Source organism: Sinocyclocheilus rhinocerous, unplaced genomic scaffold (assembly GCF_001515625.1).
Source record: "Sinocyclocheilus rhinocerous isolate Xijiao unplaced genomic scaffold, SAMN03320098_v1.1 scaffold2000, whole genome shotgun sequence".
In the NCBI taxonomy this organism is placed as follows: Eukaryota; Metazoa; Chordata; class Actinopteri; order Cypriniformes; family Cyprinidae; genus Sinocyclocheilus; species Sinocyclocheilus rhinocerous.
The window spans coordinates 15,748-31,610 of record NW_015630998.1 but is presented as its reverse complement, the minus strand read 5'-3'; the positions used below and the strand labels follow the sequence as shown (position 1 = coordinate 31,610).

At 36.2% G+C, this 15,863-nt stretch overlaps 2 protein-coding genes across 2 annotated transcripts in view; one reads left to right on the top strand and one right to left on the bottom strand.

The window, feature by feature from the left end:
- The window catches only part of LOC107741003 (deleted in lung and esophageal cancer protein 1-like), a 29,032-nt gene extending 17,432 nt beyond the window's left edge, over positions 1 to 11,600 (bottom strand). The window contains exons 1-18 of the mRNA XM_016553578.1: positions 11,517 to 11,600; positions 11,136 to 11,276; positions 10,651 to 10,807; positions 10,420 to 10,530; positions 10,139 to 10,326; positions 8,754 to 8,973; positions 6,378 to 6,381; positions 5,847 to 5,925; positions 5,490 to 5,577; positions 4,120 to 4,293; positions 3,783 to 3,919; positions 3,089 to 3,181; positions 1,958 to 2,048; positions 1,692 to 1,854; positions 1,403 to 1,595; positions 1,073 to 1,146; positions 830 to 986; positions 615 to 708 (exon numbers count right to left, since the gene is read on the bottom strand). Of these exons, the coding sequence (XP_016409064.1) occupies positions 615 to 708; positions 830 to 986; positions 1,073 to 1,146; positions 1,403 to 1,595; positions 1,692 to 1,854; positions 1,958 to 2,048; positions 3,089 to 3,181; positions 3,783 to 3,919; positions 4,120 to 4,293; positions 5,490 to 5,577; positions 5,847 to 5,925; positions 6,378 to 6,381; positions 8,754 to 8,973; positions 10,139 to 10,326; positions 10,420 to 10,530; positions 10,651 to 10,807; positions 11,136 to 11,276; positions 11,517 to 11,600 (2,248 nt within the window). The remainder of the gene's footprint in view (positions 1 to 614; positions 709 to 829; positions 987 to 1,072; positions 1,147 to 1,402; positions 1,596 to 1,691; positions 1,855 to 1,957; positions 2,049 to 3,088; positions 3,182 to 3,782; positions 3,920 to 4,119; positions 4,294 to 5,489; positions 5,578 to 5,846; positions 5,926 to 6,377; positions 6,382 to 8,753; positions 8,974 to 10,138; positions 10,327 to 10,419; positions 10,531 to 10,650; positions 10,808 to 11,135; positions 11,277 to 11,516) is intronic.
- Positions 11,601 to 13,891: 2,291 nt separating this feature from the next.
- The window catches only part of LOC107741014 (1-phosphatidylinositol 4,5-bisphosphate phosphodiesterase delta-1-like), a 17,556-nt gene continuing 15,584 nt past the window's right edge, over positions 13,892 to 15,863 (top strand). The window contains exon 1 of the mRNA XM_016553591.1: positions 13,892 to 14,111. Coding sequence (XP_016409077.1) covers positions 14,081 to 14,111 — 31 coding nt within the window. The 5' untranslated portion in view covers positions 13,892 to 14,080. The remainder of the gene's footprint in view (positions 14,112 to 15,863) is intronic.

The following is a 15,863-nucleotide window of genomic DNA, read 5'->3' as shown; positions in this document are numbered from 1 at the left end:
TCACCACTAATAACCTACTCCTAAATATAATGTAGAAACTTAAAATTTTCTGTAAAACTACTTTGCAACGATTTGTATCGTGAAAACCGCTATACAAATAAACTTGAATTGAAAAATTGAATTACTCCAGTCTTTATTGTCACATGATCCTTTAGAAATCATTCTAATATGCTGATTTGGTGCTCAAGACACATTTCTTATTATTATCAATGTTGCAAACAGTTGTGCTGATTAAGGTTTTTGTTGAAACCATTATACTTTTTATTCAGGATTCTTTGATGAATATAAAGCTCAGAAGTACAGTACTGATTTTAAAGGGGTCATATGATGCTTTTTTAAAGATCATTATTTGAGACTTTAGTCTTTGCAACTTCAGGGATCTTATCTATGCACAATCAGCTTGTAACACTCCAAAGAGAAAGGAAAACTTGAAATCGCATCATATGACCCCTTTAAATAAAAATCGTTTTTTAACATAATGCCTGCATTTACTGTCACTTTTGATCAATTTTATGGTCCTTCATAAGTATTAATTTCTTTAAGAAAATCTTACTGACTCCAGACTTTTGAACAGTATATATGTTTGTTCATACATTATTTACTGATACACTGACCTATTTCTCCTGTTGAAGGTTCCACTTCAATTACATGACTGTCAATAATACGCTCCCATTCAAAGTGAATGACTGATTTGCTGTGATTCCACATCTAAAACACACACACACACACACAAAACATACACGTCTGAGCTTCAAAAACATTTTATGATGTAAATTAGGGAATTAGGAAAGACGTTCAGAGTCATTTTGACCTCTGGACTCAGCACTACCTTGAATCTCTTGCGGATTGTGTTGTGTATGTAGGTTTCCCCTGTTATTAAAACGGCATACGGCTCAAGAAGAATCTTATACGGCTCAGCAGAACCTTTCACTTCAACCTCTAAAACGGTCACATCATTTACATGGAGAGCTGTGTTGAGACACGTCCTGCAAATCAACACAGTTTTCAACAAGTTTTTATCCTAAATTAATTTTAAATTCAAATATCAAACAGTAAGCAAAGTTTATTTTACCCATCGTCACCGATTCTGGGTAGATCGGGAACATCCATGATCACCAACCGGCAGACACTGTGGTAGTCTTTCAACTTAGACAGATAGAAAATTACTGTTCAGAGAGTTACAGTATTTTATTATCATTGATATACTACTATGGTTTTCGCTAATACAGTTTTATAGTTTTTGAATTAGATCTTATTTTTATAGTTTGCTTTCATTTTCATTTTAGTTAAAGTTTTAGTTATTTCATTGTGTGTTTTTGTCACTTTTATTAGTTTTTTTTTTTTTTATATATGTCCATATAGTTTTAGTTTTTAGTGTGTTTATATGTGTGAGTGCACATACATCCTTTGGACAGTATGTGAGTAGGAACTCATGTTCTTCTGCAGGGCTCAGAATGCCCATGACTGGAGTAATGCTGAACACACTGTCTGTATCAAGATGATGCTGAATGCTGGAGGGGTCTGGAGTCTCTCCAGGCAACAGACATTGAAGGTTGGGTTTCATGATCTGCCAGTGGTACGGGAGCTCCAAGTGTCTACACATAAATGAAAAAAATTATTTACAAACACACCAGTAAGTATCTGCTGTACATACTATTCTGTGTTGACGCAGATGTGCACAGGTAGCTCACGCATTGTTTTTCACGACAACCATCTTCTGTAAGGTGGAATGTGGATTGGTTGGGTTTAATCTGACATAATGGTCAGCTGTGATATCACACAACTCCCCCAATTCAGGCTGATCCTCTCCGCCTGATATTGAAACCAGCTCCACAGTGATCAGCTGACCCGTACCTGAGAAAATGTATTAAAACATGTAGACATATATCTTTTTGGAGATGTTTGTTTTAAATTTCAGACAAAAAATTACTTGCGTTTGGTTGAATTGATTTCCTACCTTGCAGGGTGATGTCCTTCACTTGGCAGTTGTCACAGACAATGGTAAAGTCCTGAGTAGAGATCTCAGCAGTTGTGGGGAAAAACACAACCTAAACATAAAAAAACACATCCAAACATACGGAGTCACAGACCAGCAGATTACTGAAAATTATTCAAATCTGAGCTGTATTTACTGTATGACTGTCAGACTGTATGAAACGCTGTATTCACAAGATCTAAAAATGTGCATACATTAGCATATTCATGTGTCTTTCTTTGCAAGTTGCTTAGGTGATGAACAACAAAATCTGCATCTTAAAAGAAAAGTGTTTAGAAGATCAGATAAAATCTGTTCTGCCAACCAATTACTTATTTTTAATCATAATTACCATCACTAAAAGTTATAATGAGGGAATGTGTGCGCTATACCATCATCTCATAAAGACTGAGCCTGTCAATCAAATCAAAATAGAGAAAATCGCATAATGTAGAAGGTAGATTAAACTCATAAATTAGTATTGTGGAATCTTCTAGAGGATATATAAATAATTTGTGTAAAACTGATTAACATCTACAGTGGTGGCCAAAATTATTTGAACACCTGACAGATCTGAAAATATTGACATTTCTGCCTCCAAAACATGATTTTATTTCATTAAGTTCATGAAACATGCAGATGGTTACTCTGAGCACAACAAATATCAGATGAAATGAGTCGTACTGTTCTTATCCACTTTTAACTTTAATATTTGGTATGTCCATCTTTTGCAGCAATTACAGCAGCACATCTCTCTGGCATAGTGTCAATATACAGTATTTCCTCAGAACTTCAACACTAATGTTATCCCATGCCTTCTGCAACAAGCCAAAAACTTTCCTTTGAATGTACAATAGATCTGTCCAGTTTATTTTCTAACCCGCCCCAAATTTGCTCAATGGTGTTGATGTCCAGACTTTCTCATTTTCAATGTTCCAGCAGATTCCTTCCGTCGCAGGTAGTTCTGGCAATAGTTTGTTTTATGGGTATTGTAATGGCCAATTCAACAAAAACAACTGAAACCTCTTAAATATGCCAAGTGTTCTAATAATTTTGGCCACCACTGTATAAGTTTGAGTTGATTTGTGTGCTCTTCAGTCAGTAACATCTCACCTCTATGACAGTGGCCTGTCCAGGGAGAAGACCGAAAATAGAGGGACTGATGGCAAAGGGAGGCTGTTCTGCGAAAGTAGACTTCACTGCAGACTGAGACACACAGAATTATCACTCATGATGGTTAACAACATCCTAAGACAAAAGGTTAAAGCCGCAATGCAACAGAGGTGACGACAGATCTTTTCTTCTGTATTGTGACGTACATCCAAGTGAAACAGTATTGTAAAAAGACAAAACCGTAGGGTGGGGACTTGGTTCTATCTATAGGTTGTTGATTGGATGAGTGGGCTGTGTATAAAGTGGACTAAATGATTGGAGCCAGCATGTGTCACCAGTCTGTCATTTAATCAATTTATGATATTTTCATTTAAAATTATGCGCTAAGAAAATGTAAAAAAATTAATAGTCCACAATAGGTTCAATAACCTATTGTAGGTTCAATAGGTTCAATAACCTATTGTATTTAGAAAATAGATAGAGCGAAATTTCATTTTCACTTTAAGCCGATGTTTGATTTCAATTTAAAATGTACAGATGAAACTGAGTTCAAGAGTACAGAAGTTTATTTCAACCTGCAGAGTATGTTAAGAAATTATGAGATTTATTAGAATTCATAAATAATAATTTTGTCAAAGAAAGGAATCTTAAATATGAACTGAATGAGATTTCATGTCAAGATTTGCATGCTTACCCTGAGGCTTGAGGCAGGCCACTGTTTCTTCGGCATTACACAGAATGTTCCTGAACTCAGCCCTTCATTCCGACATAAAACCTCCATAAACTTCACCCCTCCCACAAGGCAGTAACCGCAGTCCATGACAGCAGGCACTGGCACACGGAAAGAGGAGAGGCAACGATTCAACTCTGAATCCCTTATTACTGATCAATATCAATACAAGCCAAATTAAGATATTTTTGAAAGTCAGTCAACATTGGACCCCATTGACTTTCATTGTTATTTTTTATTTTGAGGTGTACTATCCCTTTAAGATCTAGATGCTGAAAGATTTTAGTTTATTTTGACTCACAACTGAGTATTGGAGGGGGTCTGCGGGCCTCTATCGGTATAATGAGAGGATATGGCAACTGAGTCTCCACAACCAGAACATCCTCATAATCAGCCAAAGAGTCTGGAGCAAAACGCACCATATACTGGCAACTCATTCCAGGAGCGACAATCCCCCCCTCACCAGGGAACCTGCCTGTGAAACAAAGCTTTGTTACACAGTTTCTTATCTTGATCTCAAAGCAGAAATTCACTGGTAGTAATTATTTCACATTTTTAACAGTAGATGTCACTGTTTCCCTATTCTGCTTCCTCAAGCTGCAGGGTAAATACCAAAGTATTATTAAGCAATTCCTCAGAATCATGTGATATTCAGGGTTATATTGGTATCACTGATCTACTATTACAGACAAAACGCACCATATACTGGCAACTCATTCCAGGAGCGACAATCCCCCCCTCACCAGGGAACCTGCCTGTGAAACAAAGCTTTGTTACACAGTTTCTTATCTTGATCTCAAAGCAGAAATTCACTGGTAGTAATTATTTCACATTTTTAACAGTAGATGTCACTGTTTCCCTATTCTGCTTCCTCAAGCTGCAGGGTAAATGCCAAAGTATTATTAAGCAATTCCTCAGAATCATGTGATATTCAGGGTTATTTTGGTATCACTGATCTACTATTACAGATTAGTTAATATTTTTAATTAGATTTTATTCTTATATTTTCTTTTTTATTATTTAATTTTAGTTGCTTTTGTAATTTAGTTGTTTTTGTCAATATTTTTTAATGTCTATATCGTTTTTTTTATTATTATTTTAGTACTTAACTTAAACTAAGTGCAAATGAGAAATGTTCCTTTGTCAACTACATAAATAAGTTAAGGGTTTTTTATATTTTATTTTATTACAGTTGTAGGAATAGTTCACCCAGAAATTAATTTTGTCATCATTTACTCATCCTCATGTTGTTCCAAAACTGTATGAGTTTCTTTCTTCTGTTGAACAGAAACGAACACAGCCATTGACTTCCATTCTATTTTTTCCATACTATGGAAATCAATGGCTACCAAGCAACTGTTTTGAACATTCTTCAAAATATCTTCTTTTGTGTTCAACAAAATAAAGAAACTCATACTGTTTTGGAACAACTTCAACGTGAGTAAATGATAACAGAATATTCATTTTTGGGTGAACCATCCCTATAATTTTTGATTTTACTTGAAGTAATGAAAACGTTTTTTTTCATGGTTTTAGTTTTAGTTAACTTTAATAACCCTGACATTTCCTCTAGTAACGAGCAGCTTTAATGTAAACTATGCAGAGAGAACTCCTGGCAACATAAAGGAGTCTTTCATGAGGTCGGCAGATACTTTTTTTCTTTAGACTCACCCAAACCAACAGAGAAGTGTGGGGAGGTTGGAGGCATCATTCGAATGTGACGGCTGGTCGCAGTCATGTTTTTGAGCTCCACTGCAGTCTACAGAAAACAGAAGGCACTATTAAGAACTGAAAACATACTGAACTGGAAAGGAATCATTCAGAAGTGGCTTAGTAGGGAAAATCTAATGAACATTTACACTAGGGGTCATGTAGTAAAAAAGTAAAAACCTCACATTACTGATTTAGTCAATAAAAAAAATGCAGTAAACAGTTAAAACGTTTTTAATTTCATACATGTCATGTTGTATGAATATAATTATTCATTCAAATGGACCAAAATAAATGAAATATAAGGTGCTTTTATACCTCATAGACTTGTCCTATTCTGTAGTCAGTGAAGAAGATGACAGGAGGATTCGCAGTGAAGATGGGAGCGGGACCAGGACTTAAGATAGAAAGGGAATTTTGTGACAATAATTTGCCATGTATGAGCTTATGATAAGTTAATAACCAAATAAAAAAACAAATTACTTATTCTACTACGTATCCTCAGATGACATGCTTTGATCATTAAATACATTCTGTAAAAAATGCAGAGGTTTTGTCCTATAACAGTCCATCGGTTTATGTGCAGTAAACTAGAATTATTTGTTAATTGACAGAATACATCTCTGCACTTAGAAATTAACCACAGGAAAAGGTGTTTAAAAATAGTAACCAGTCACAGCAACTAAAATATATACTTTCTCATGAATAGTCAAATATTTGAACCTACACTCTTGGTGGATATGCTTCCTATCAGCTGCCCAGCCACACTTTATGAAGTAATGTATTTCATTCAAACTGGATCTTTTGTTCTGTTGTTGACCGCCAAGACGCATAAAACAGGAACTGCACAGAGCTCATTGACTCAAAATGCAGAACGAGTCAGCTGAGGCATTTTGATAGTCTTGTGATTCTTTTGGCCGCTATGAAGGGAAAAACCTAATTTAAATGGTCAGACATTTTGGGCCAGACAAGTGAAACAGGCAATGGAGTGGTTCCAATTTAATTGTTCTCTTTGATTACCACCCAGGGGCGCTGTAAGGGGGGGAAGGTTAGGACGATTCCAAGGGCCCGGCGTTAGAGGGGGCCCCCCGAGGGGGGAACGCAATTTTAAACGAAGGGGACTTACCCCCCATCTGCTGTAAGGGGGGGAAGGTTAGGACGATTCCAAGGGCCCGGCGTAATATGCTGTTCAGGGGGCCCAAAAACCATAGCGGCGCCCCTGTTACCACTGATATGTGTTTTTGGAGACAATAAGGCTAATAAAGGACAATAAATAAAAAACTTATATAGGCTGCATGGCTGATTATACTTGTAGAATAATCCATTCTGCTGGTTTGCAATTGCATGTCATGCTTTTCAGATGTCTACATGAGCCATATGAAGAAATATATTACAATACGTTCAGGTTAGCATTTATAATACATGGCAGACAAAAGGGTGTGATCTGTTTCTTGAGTGTTCATGTGTATCATATTTCCCCTACCCAAGCTGCACAAATATTATAGCAATAATGGCTGAATAAAGTTGACCAAAATGCAAACAATGCAACAAAAAAGGACAAGGCTTATAGGGATTATAAGAAAATTTATAAGCGGCCTATTTGCTTTGAATTTGATAGGATATTGATTAATTGAAGGCACTATGTGTAATTTTTTTGTTGACCAATGGAAGATGGGAAACCGGTTTAAAATAATTAATTAATATACTATTTATACTAGCTAATTATAGAGGTTATAGAAAAAATGATCAAATAAATCAATATCGAGCGTCTTTCTAAGTATGATCTTCCCAAAGAAAACACATATTAAATCAAAAGCACAGGCACACCTCTCTCTGCCAGTGTTTTTCCTGCCCTTTCCCACATTCGCTGGCCTCTTCCCTGGCATGATGAGAGACTTTCCCCCACGCTGAGCATTTGGGAGCAGGAAGCGAGGGTTGCGCAGGAACTTGTGTCGGTCTTTGTGTTTCTGCAAGGAAGCCCTGTCTTCTGCCTGACTCTGAGCGCTAGGCTTCTCCATCCAAGAGGCCTTATGCACCATACCTAGCTTTTGAGTTGAAAATTTGGAAAAATAACCATTTTTTAATCAATTTTTTGTCTGTACTAGATCATTTTAAATTATCCTGCAGTGTGACAAATGTATTTAAAAATTAAATATTTTTAATAGGGCTGTCAAATCGATTAATCGTGATTAATCACATCCAAAATAATTATTTATGTTTACATAATGTATGTGTGTGTGCATTATATATATAAGAAATACATGTAATATCTATTGATATTTATATATAACATAAATCTTACATAAATATGAATATATGTACAGTATCTCACAGAAGTGAGTACACCCCTCACATTTTTGTAAATATTTTATTATATCTTTTCATGTGACCAGTATGAGAGAGTGAGAGCGATAACACCAAATTTAACACACCTGCTCCCCATTAACACCTGAGACACTAGTAACACTAATGAGTCACATGACACCGGGGAGAGAAAATGGCTAATTGGGCCCAATTTGGACATTTTCACTTAGGGATGTACTCACTTTTGTGGCCAGCGGTTTAGACATTAATGGCTGTGTGTTGAGTTATTTTGAGGGGACAGCAAATTTACACTGTTATACAAGCTGTACACTCACTACTTTACATTGTAACAAAGTGTCATTTCTTCAGTGTTGTCACATGAAAAAATATAATAAAATATTTACAAAAATGTGAGGGGTGTACTCACTTCTATGAGATACTGTATGTCATACCAATGTCATTATACAAATTTGTGTCCTCATGTCACAAAAACGCGCGCACACACACACACACACATGTCTGGTCAGGTATCCTTGTGGGGACTCTCCATAGGCGTAATGGTTTTTCTACTGTACAGACCGTATCTGCACAAATATTATAGCAATAATGGCTGAATAAAGTTGACCAAAATGCAAACAATGCAACAAAAAAGGACAAGGCTTTTGGGATTATAAGAAAATTTATAAAGCGTCCTATTTGCTTTGAATTTGATAGGATATTGATTAATTGAAGGCACTATGTGTAATTTTTTTGTTGACCAATGGAAGATGGGAAACCGGTTTAAAATAATTAATTAATATACTATTTATACTAGCTAATTATAGAGGTTATAGAAAAAATGATCAAATAAATCAATATCGAGCGTCTTTCTAAGTATGATCTTCCCAAAGAAAACACATATTAAATCAAAAGCACAGGCACACCTCTCTCTGCCAGTGTTTTTCCTGCCCTTTCCCACATTCGCTGGCCTCTTCCCTGGCATGATGAGAGACTTTCCCCCACGCTGAGCATTTGGGAGCAGGAAGCGAGGGTTGCGCAGGAACTTGTGTCGGTCTTTGTGTTTCTGCAAGGAAGCCCTGTCTTCTGCCTGACTCTGAGCGCTAGGCTTCTCCATCCAAGAGGCCTTATGCACCATACCTAGCTTTTGAGTTGAAAATTTGGAAAAATAACAATTTTTTAATCCATTTTTTGTCTGTACTAGATCATTTTAAATTATCCTGCAGTGTGACAAATTTATTTAAAAATGAAATATTTTTAATAGGGCTGTCAAATCGATTAATAGTGATTAATCACATCCAAAATAATTATTTATGTTTACATAATGTATGTGTGTGTGCATTATATATATAAGAAATACATGTAATATCTATTGATATTTATATATAACATAAATCTTACATAAATATGAATATATGTACAGTATCTCACAGAAGTGAGTACACCCCTCACATTTTTGTAAATATTTTATTATATCTTTTCATGTGACCAGTATGAGAGAGTGAGAGCGATAACACCAAATTTAACACACCTGCTCCCCATTAACACCTGAGACACTAGTAACACTAATGAGTCACATGACACCGGGGAGAGAAAATGGCTAATTGGGCCCAATTTGGACATTTTCACTTAGGGGTGTACTCACTTTTGTGGCCAGCGGTTTAGACATTAATGGCTGTGTGTTGAGTTATTTTGAGGGGACAGCAAATTTACACTGTTATACAAGCTGTACACTCACTACTTTACATTGTAGCAAAGTGTCATTTCTTCAGTGTTGTCACATGAAAAGATATAATAAAATATTTACAAAAATGTGAGGGGTGTACTCTCTTCTGTGAGATACTGTACATGTAAATATTTCTTAAATATATACTGTACATGTATGCATGTGTATTTATATATACATATAAATATATACACTGCACACACATATATTAGGTAAACACTAAAAATGTTTATTTTGGATGCGATCAATTGCGATTAATCTATTTGACAGCCCTAAACATAAAGTATATATACTATGTATAATATTTATCATAGTACAAATGTAAAAGTCCAAATATTCCATTTATTTATTCAAATAATGAGTAATATTAAAATTACAAGTAAAATAATTATAAAAAATTATAATCTATAAGAGTATAACTTGTTATATCTTGGGACATGTCAACTGCCCATAAATACTGCTCATCATGTGATCTGGGGCTACAGTGTAAATTTTGAAAGAAGGCAGTGATGTAATAAAAAATATAAAGGTCATTTCTACTCTCTTTGATATGAGGAAAATTGAATAATGTTCAGAGGCAAACCTCGGTCCCCTTGATAGAGCTGGACTCTGGAGAGGAAGGGAGCGTGAGTGTCTCCTCTGATTGGTCCAACAGGCTCTGGGCCGTATGCGCAGGTGGGGGGAGAGGATTGTAACCATCATCCTGTGGTTCGGTGCAAATGTGCATATTATAGGAGACAGTTGGCTGGACAAAGCCTGGAGTGAACGTGCCTGAAAAAAATGGGAAAATGACGTATTACGTATTATAATACGTAATCTGATTGTTTGAGTATGTTTTTACTTTATAGGTCAGTGAAATAATACCTTTTGGGGTTTTAACAACTGGGGTGTGCACTGTTGTATAGTCTAGTGGACAAATCAAGTTGTTGCTCCTGAGAAGCTCACTGTCCACACACCACTTGAAAGCTGATTTAACTTTGGAGACATAGAGGACTCTTCACAGGGTTTTGATGTCATAAGATACTAACTAACTGACCGACACACTGGATAGTAAAAATAATGGTTGTTTAAATAAACATAACTAGAGAAACCTACCTGGGGGAAGACCCAGCTGATAGTAGGCCTCACCCACTTCTTCAATGATTCTGCTGTGATCGTGCTCCTCCTTTGCAGCAGCTTGCAGTCGGGCCTGTATAATGTGTGTCTCCAGCATGTCAGCATTCTGAATCCGTCTGTTGTATTCAGAATGCTCCTGATAAAATCATAAAAATTCAATTTAAAAAGCATAATCTAGATAAAATAAGAATTGAATAAGAATTAAGGAGCCAACACTAGGGGATCAGTAAGATTTTTTATATGAATGAATATACTTTTTATTCAGCAAGGATTAAAAAGATCAAAAGTGACGGCAAAAACATTTAGTGTTACAAAAGGTTTCTATTTTACAGAAATGCTGTTCTTTTGAACATCCTATCCATAAAAGAATCCTAAAATTTCTGTTTAAAAAACATTTACAACTTTTATAAACATATACATCACATTTTATAAGAGAGACTTTGCTCAGATGTGAAGAGAGGCACCTGCTGTAGCTCTTCCACAAATTTTTCATGGTAGTTGTTGCTTCCTCTGTGTGATTTACTAAGATTAGAAACAGTGTCCCTCCCAATCACCTCTATGGTGTAAAGGTCGTTGAATATGCTGGCCAGTAGATGAGAAATGTCCTGTACACACAAGACAGGTTTATTTAATGGTAGTTCACACAAAAATGAAAATTACATAATTCCTAAAACATTTTCTATTACATAACATCTAATTTTGGGTTCAACGGAATACAGGTATACAGTCTGAGACAACATGAGGGTGAGTAAATGATGACACGATTTTGCCAGTGTGACAAATGTACTACTAGTCAAACTGTTAAAATAACCATCAGTTGCAGTGTTCAGTAGTCATTCTCTTACCTGAGTTGTATTGGATGCTGGTTTGTGTCGGTTCATGGAGGGTTCAGAGCTCTTTAGTCCTTTTGGTTCAGTTTCATCGGCCATTGTTTTACCAAACGTAATTTAAACGTAATTTTATATTTTAAGCTCCGGCACGTGGTGCGTAGCGAAGGCGGTTTATGGTGATATTTTATGGAAACGTGCCATAAATGCTCATATGTCTCGCTATAAAACTTAAAGGCAGAAATAATACATACACTAAATGGCACCATGGAGAAGTTCCCTTTACTACATTGACAGCCATGTTTGTTTAGGACGTCACCATAGTAACAGAGCGAGCCTCCCAGAGGAGCCTCCTAAAAGCTCCGTAACCAAAGCGATTTCTTAAATTATCTTAACAAAAGAGACATTAAAAAAGGCAACTAAAACATTTGGACATTTAAGCAACTAAATCTATACTACTTTTTTGTGGTCAAGAATTTTTTTATTTAGCAAGAATGCATTTAATTGATCAAAAGTTGATCAAAAAAGATCAACAGCTTTGCTGTCACAAAAATAAAATATATATTTTAAATATATTAAAATAAAAACAGTTATTCAAAATGATAATAATATCCCTTAAGAAAATTAACCATGGTTTTACTACAAATAAAACCAAAAAACATGTTTACTATAATTATACCATGGTAACCACAAACTAACAATGGTTTTGCTACACTAACCATAGTTTAACCATCGTATTTGTAGCAAAACTGTGGTTATACAATTGGTAATCAATACAGCAAAAAAGCATGGTTACTACACCTTTAATACATTTACATTACATTTAGTCATTTAGCAGACGCTTTTATCCAAAGCGACTTACAAATGATGACAATGGAAGCAATCAAAATCAACAAAAGAGCAATGATATGCAAGTCTCTGTTAGCTTAATGCAGTACATGTAGCAAGTTTTTTTTTTTAATTATATAATAAATAAAAGGAAAACAGATAGAATAGAAAAAGAAAAGAGCAAGCTATTAGAGGCCTTTTTTGCTTTTTTGTATAATAAATAAAAAGAAAAACAAATAGATAGAATACAAAAACATTAGAGAAGCTATGGCACAATAAAGCGACGTTCACTTGCAAGAACGCAAGCTTCTAGAGGGCACATAAGTCTGAAGTAATGAATTTAGGTAAAGGGGTGCAGAGCCAGTGGTGGTTTTGTAGGCAAACATTAATGCCTTAATGCGAGCAGCTATTGGTAGCCAGTGCAAATTGATAAACAGAGGTGTGACGTGCATTCTTTTCGGCTCATTAAAAATTAATCTTGTGCCGCCTATTAATACAGTAAAACCATGGTTAATTTCACATTATTACTGTATTTACTGTATTTTCTTCAAATAAATGCAACCTTGGTGAGTGTAGGAGACTTATTTAACCACAGACTATAAAATAAGTAAATATGTTACTGATATTATACCTATGCAACATGGCCAAAATTTTATGACGTAACGTTACCCAATCCAAAAATAACATGCACACCTCTACATACCTGAAGATCGGGTATGGCTTGACAGTTTTAAAGGGTGTGCTAAAAGTTGCCAGGCAGGATGATTTTCAAAATCCCCATCATCATAAAGCAAAGAGACTCTATGAGCTGTATGCTACTGGACTTTGCTTCACACCCTACTTGGCTCTACGACAAAATTAGATCACTCTTGTTCAGTTATTGTGAAGACAGATTGATTGGAAGTGTTCCGATTTTGTCCCATCATGTCACCAGATGCAACACAGTCAATAAATCACTAATATGTAACATGTAATACTAAACAAATAAATAGCCTTTCATTTATAAAGTCCCATATTCAGATAAATCCACCCAGAAGTGGAACATAAAAACAAAACAAGAAAACAAGGTGAAGTCTTACAGACCCCCATGGATGTTATAACAATTAATCACTTGCATTGAAATGAAACATTGTTCAACCTGAAAACACTGAATGTAAATCAAAGACGGACTTTTATTTCCTTACACCTATGATAAGATAATGTTGTGCTTATGAAATTAAGAATGTCTGATTAAGAATGCAGCTGTAGCCAGCACTTAGGTTTTATTCATTTTAAGTCTTTGAACAGCACTCTCAAGAGTGGCATTACAGGACAAGAGTGGAATTCTGAAGAAATTAATCAAAACCATCTGTAGCCACGGACAAGAGCTACTTCTGGAAATCACCAAGAAAGCAGACACGTCTCTGATTTAGGCTACACTTTAGTCGTTCATAATGGGTGGAAACAAATAACACTTTTCAGGGCATCGTTGAGAGATACTTGAAAGACCGGTGTTGTTGTTGTTGTGGGTGTTGGCGAATTCTCGATACTGCGCTAGTAATAGGCGGGTTCCACACACACACACACACACACACACACACACACAACAACAGCGCATTGGACTTTCCTGTCAGTGGATTGTTTAGGACACGGGCTTTACACATCCCAGTCAGTATCTGGGCGGCTCTGAGTGGCTTTGTGACGCGAAAGGTCTTTTCCCAACTTTAATATACAACAACTGAAAGAAAACGCTAAATAAAACAACAGAAAGAATCATGGAAGCCAATGGAAATGCCGGCATATTCGGTAAGTTTTGCAGTGATGTCATGATTATTCCGCGCGAGAAGTGAATGCATTTGATTTGAAGAGTCAACAGGCTATTCATATATGGCTATATGAACACCATAATGTGAACATTTGAATGTTAGCTACAATACCACAGACTTTATACAAAGCAATTTGCTCTGAAACTCAATTTGTAAGATATTTTACCTTGTTTTTTTGCTTTCGCGAGGTTCTTTTCACAGTCATGCGGCGTGTAATGACCGTCTTGTTTATTGTTTCACACTCAGAACTGCTTATTAAACGTAGAGGTGCCTCATAGAACATTTCCCATCACTTCAGGAGTTTGCTGACTTGTCCTATATCTGAGAACTTTAATACTCAGCTTTAATAGCTTTAATAAAAACAGATGCATGAGTTCACAATAAAACCGTCATTTATGATAATTGCAGTTTACAAACAAATACACTTGGAGTTAATGTAGCTTATATATTGTATGGTTATATACAGCGTCGGCGCCACGGGGGGGCCAGAGGGGGCCTGGCCCGGCCACCTCGGTCACTGTGCCCCCTCACCTCTGGTGCCGTCTCCGTAGTGGGCGCCCTGATTTTAGTCGGTGAGGCAAGGTACTGCCCTGGGAAGGAATATTTGTATCTATAGGCCTCTATACAGCAAAACTACAGAGCTTCCAGTAGGTTATTTTACGGAGCTGTAAACACGGGAATCTCCGACCGCATGCAATCTTTGACGAACACCCAATTCATATATCAAATTAGGCTATGTTATTAAATTGTACATAGGCTATATATCAGATTATTTTATTTACAAGTTTCATGTTTGTGTTTATCCCGTTTTTTCCCCCGCTGCATCTGAAAATTACTTTCAGAAATTTTTTTTTTTGTGCGGCCCCCCAACAAATTGTGCCTGCCCCCTTACTTTGTGCTCTCTGGCGCCGACCCTGGTTATATATAACATATTCTTTTCGTGGACCTTCACTTACACCAACACACATTCAGCATGACGTTAACTAATGTAACACGAGGATTCAACCAGATGAAGGCGCCCTATGCCAAATTACATTTGAGTTAGTGATTCATCAAAGTGACTCGTATCTTTGAATCGTTTCCCTAAACGATTCATTTAGATTTCGCTTACTGATTTGTTCAAATCACATCTACATAGATTCCATAGAGAGTTTATGTTTATTACTTCAATAAAGCTATAAGAATACAGAAATAGCTAAAAATGGATAACTGTTTATTAACGTTCTCTCTTTGTTAAAGAGTTTAACTCACAAGCTGAACTGAATTGAAAGACATGCCGCCACTTCAGTTGGATGTAGATATCCAGTTTATTCAGTTTGTCTCATTTAATACCGCTATTAGTCTTGACTCGTTCAGTGAAGGGGGCTGTTCGTTGAGCAGGTCCAGCCAATGAAATGCTCCATCACAACCAGCCTGGAATGCTATTGGTTCGCGTTTTGGTCAGCAAACCTGCGCTTTAAACGGGAGAAACTTCAGCAAACTAAATAGCTAGGAGTCAAACCAGACCGATTCTTCCATTTAAAAGATTTGTTCAAAACCAAAGATTCTTCCATAAGCGAAAAGCCTCAAGGGAGAAGCCACGTTTGTAGACATCAGGCAAAATGTAAAGGTTACACGGAAACCTCTTATCAGGAGGACACAATGGGTTTGCAGGCCGAGAAACGGAACCAACTGACAAAAATATTACACATGTTGTTATTACAGCATTATATATATATATATATATATATAT